The 4,339-nt window shown below is 46.8% G+C and overlaps 1 protein-coding gene across 1 annotated transcript; it reads left to right on the forward strand.

The window, feature by feature from the left end:
- Nucleotides 1–1,982: 1,982 nt before the first annotated feature.
- LOC143205560 (uncharacterized) lies at nt 1,983–3,977 on the forward strand. The gene is made up of 2 exons (XM_076418712.1): nt 1,983–2,156; nt 2,229–3,977. Exons 1-2 carry the CDS (start codon nt 1,983–1,985, stop codon nt 3,975–3,977), a joined length of 1,923 nt encoding a protein of 640 aa, XP_076274827.1.
- Nucleotides 3,978–4,339: the final 362 nt, after the last annotated feature.

The raw sequence follows: 4,339 nt of genomic DNA on the forward strand, positions 1-4,339 counted from the left end.
TATAGGGTGGATTTAAGCAGCACAGGACTCTGAAGAACGGCACTATCATTATGTCGTTCCATGATGAAGAACAACGGAGAAGAGTAGCGGAAAAATAAAAAATCAACGGGAACACAAATATTAAAAACGGAGCCACGAGAAACCCCAGAATCAAAATAAAGGGAATCATAAAGGGAACAAAAAGCGATGAATTAATCGCTGATATTGTCAAGGAGAATGAGTGCATCCGAACAGCACTCCAGGGTCAAACAATAGAGGGACGAATAAGGACAAAATGCACCTTTAACGGAGCCAAGAGGGACACGTGTATGATTGAACTCGCCCCAAATCTGTTCAAGGCCATCACAAAACAGGGCCGTATCATGGTTGACATGATGGCACACAAGATCACGGAACACGATGAACCAATGCAGTGCTACAGATGCTGCAAGTTCGGCCATACCGCAAAGAACTGCAAGACAAAGGAACCCACCTGCTATGTATGCGGTGGTGATCATGAAGGGAAGACGTGCAAAGCCACGAAGAAGAGCTGCACAAACTGTACAAAAGCAGCTACAAAGGCGAGAAACAATCACGGAGCCACAGACTACCAATGTCCAGTGTATAAAAAACAACAGGGAGTATTAAAAAGAAGAACCAACTACGGATGGTAATGAAAACCCTTCAAGTCAACGTGGGAAAAGGAATCAGTGCAACCGCACTGGTAAGTGAAAAAGCGGCAAGAGATGGATTGGAAGTAGTTCTAATCCAGGAGCCAACGCCGAGGACTCAGGCATGGGAAGGTTGGAAATTCATGAGAAAGATGACGGGAAGCAAAACCCAAATCTGGACCAGAGAAGAAATCCAGTCCCTACTGATAGAGGAGTTGTCAACAAAAAATGTGACAACAATCGCAATAGACGATGTCTTGATCACAAAAGTCTACGAGGAACCAGGCGAGAGGGCACTGAAAAGTTCCCATAGATGAACTCGCCGCCGGAATAAACAGATACCGAGGCAAATGGATAGTCGCCGGGGACTTCAACGCAAAACACACGTTGTGGGGAAGCTCTAGAAACTAACCAAGAGGTGAGGAACTTCTAGACTGGGCAATCAGCCACGGCCTAGAGCTCGCAGAAGGAGACTACACGGTGCCCAGCTTCGATTGTAATTGGGGCACAGGGCACATGGACCTCACGTGGAGTAGGGGAACAAACCTGGAAGAACGGAAAATCAAAACACTAAGCGGCCAAGAAAAAGAGATTTGAGATTTTGCCAGCACCGATTGGGATCTGTTCAGGGTGAAACTGGAAGAAAGAGAGACCAATATCGGACAAACAGCAACACACGAAGTGATTGAGGAGCAGGCGGCCAGTCTTCAGAAAGCCATAATGAATGAGTACAACGAACCGAAGAGAGAGTATCGGAAAATGATACGAGAAAAGAAAACCGAACACGACAGTCAGGCGATTAACAACCTGATAGAAACAAACTCGTGGGACGGTATTTGGGAAGCCATCAGAAGAATGGGCATAAGAAGAGGCGAAGTGGTAGCAACGCCCGAAGTCGCAACACTGGATGCAAGAGAAGCAGCCGAAAAACAAAGAGTGGAGAAATACCACCTAGCAATGGACCTGGAGGAAACAGAGCGAACCCGCGAAGTCTTAAGCACGGTCATGAGCGAGGAATGGCCGGGTACGGAGACTGGCGAGGATGAAATAACCGAAGGAGAAATCGAATCGATTATAGAGAACTTGAGAAACCGAAAGGCAGAAGGGGAAGACCGCATACCAAACGAGCTCCTGAAGAACGGCTGAATCTTGAAAAAACACGAGTTCCTGACGCTGTACAGGAATTGTTACAACGCGGGATACTTTCCTAAGATATGGAAAACGGCCAAACTCTGCTGGTTAAAGAAAAGCGACGGAGGCGAACGACCCATCAGCCTTCTACCAACGCTAAGAAAAGTACTAGACAAAGTACTTAATCAGAGACTACAGGCAATGGCGGAGAAAATGGAGCTACACGACTCAAGGCAGTACGGCTTCAGAAAAAACAGGTCAACCGTACAAGCCGTGAGTGATCTACTGAAATGGATCAACACCGAAAAAGAACAAGGAAAACACGTTCTAATAGTGACGCTGGACCTCCGAAACGCTTTCAACAGAGCAACCCAGGTAGAAATATTGGAAGAACTCTGAAGAAGCAGAATAAATAAGAAAATGGCAAAATCAATAGCCAGCTTCTAGACGGGAAGGAAAATCATCAGCAAACAGGTGGCAATGGAAATTGAAAAGGTATGTCCTCAAGGGTCAAACTTAGGCCCAACGCTATGGCTGCTGGGCATGAACATCTGGTTCCGCAAAGTCTCTAAATCGGAAGTAGGGGACTTCGGAATGAGAATTCAGGTATTCGCGGACGACCAGGTGATTGCTCTCAGCAATAAATACATCAGAAATAGGCTGGACCTTGCCTGGAACAACTGCTGGGAATATTGGCAAAAATGGGCCGACGGGGCAGGAGCAGAATACAACAAGGCCAAGACTGAAGCTTGCTGTTTTTGGAGCAAGAAAAACCGCAGACAACCAACGGTCAAACTTGGCGAAGATATCATTCAGGTCAAAGATACAATAAAGTGTCTGGGTGTGACAATTGACAGTAAACAGCAGTATATACGACAGATACAGCTGTTGAGGAAAAAAACTGATATGGTGATGTGCCGGCTCTGGGGAACACTGCGCAGAAGAAGCAACCCTATGGCACCAGAGCACATGCGTCAAATATACGACGTTGTTATAAAACCCGCAGTATTATACGGCGCAGAAATATGGGTATACAGGGCCTCGATGGGAAGGGCTAGGACAGCGCTACCAGCAGCACAAAGGACTGCACTGTTAGCAATCACAGGCGCCTATCGAACCACATCGAATGATGCTCTGCAGGTAATAGCTGAAACACCACCCCTATACCTGGAAGCCGAGATCCAGGGGTGGGCTGCTGAAAAATACGGATACCCCAATGGGCCAAAAGGATTAGAACCAAAGAAATTGCCATGGCCATGGGAGGAACCGTGTGAAAATCGGACAAATAGCGTCGGAAACACCAAGATATGGACAGACGCTAGTGCCAAGGAAGGAAAAGCAGGCATAGGAATAGTGATTCGGACAGGAACAAACGCCCAGGAAGAGATAAGTCTAATGATAAAAGACGAATCGAGCTCCAGAGAGGCAGAATTCGTGGCAGTACAGAAAGCCATAGAAATGGTACGGGACAGAAGCCTACTGGGACCAATCACCATTCGCACGGACAGTAGAATGTCCATATGGTGGGCCGAGCACGCAAACACACGAAATAAGGACATAATGCAAATCAAAGCAACCTTGCTAGATTTGCAGAAAAGCGGTAGTGAAATATCGCTAAAATGGTGCCGGAGAATGACAACGAAGGAAATGATAACCGCAGATAGACTCGCGAGAGAAGCCACTGCAAACGAAGGAATAGGACTGGAAAACCACGGATGGATCAGCACCAGAACCATCAATAGAATAAGAAGGAGGAGAAGAAGAAGATGGCAAATGCATTGGGAGCAATCCATTAGAGGAAGAACCCTCTGTATATACTGCCAACAAGTGGGGAGAGGAAATATAGGACTGAGCAGGAAGGCTGTGCAACTGATGACAGGACATGGAAATATGCAAGCCTACCTGCACATATTTAAATTAAAGAAGACCGATGGACTCTGCGAGTGTCGCACAGGTCCAGAAGACACGACGCATATATTGGAGACATGCGAAATTATGAAAAGGGTAGAAGCCCGAAACAGGCATCGGACAGCCGACGGGAACCACCAGTTAAGGAACGCAGAGGGAATAGTAAACAAGGAAACCGTCACAGAGATCAACGCGTGCTCCGACACGGTGATCGATTATGAGGAAAATTATACCCAAGATGCTGGCGTGCAAGAAAGCTGCCAGTTAGAGATCAGTGAGGAAATATGAGAGGGAATTAGCGAATGAAGTGCGTAATAGCGTCGCGACGTGGCAGAAAAGGCGCTCGGAGACCAGTCCATGACCCGTTAACGAGACTTACGTAGGAAAGACCAGCTCAGAGCTTTTACAAGCACCAGAGCCATAGACAAATGGTCTACATTTCAAAATGTACCCGAAGTGTCGTTATTAGGTATACAATAGGAAGAACCCTTAAAGTTGGGGCGAATTTGCGGCACGCCCTCTATCCTCAAATGTTCGTCATCCGGTATACAATAGGCCAAACACTTAAACGTGGAGCATATTTGCGACACGCACTCTATTCCAAAGGTTTGTCATACGATATGCAATAGGCCGAACCGTTTAACGTGGGG

The sequence above is a fragment of the Rhynchophorus ferrugineus genome, unplaced genomic scaffold, assembly GCF_030347505.1.
Source record: "Rhynchophorus ferrugineus isolate W39M unplaced genomic scaffold, kcgeb_rfMv2 rfM12, whole genome shotgun sequence".
In the NCBI taxonomy this organism is placed as follows: Eukaryota; Metazoa; Arthropoda; class Insecta; order Coleoptera; family Curculionidae; genus Rhynchophorus; species Rhynchophorus ferrugineus.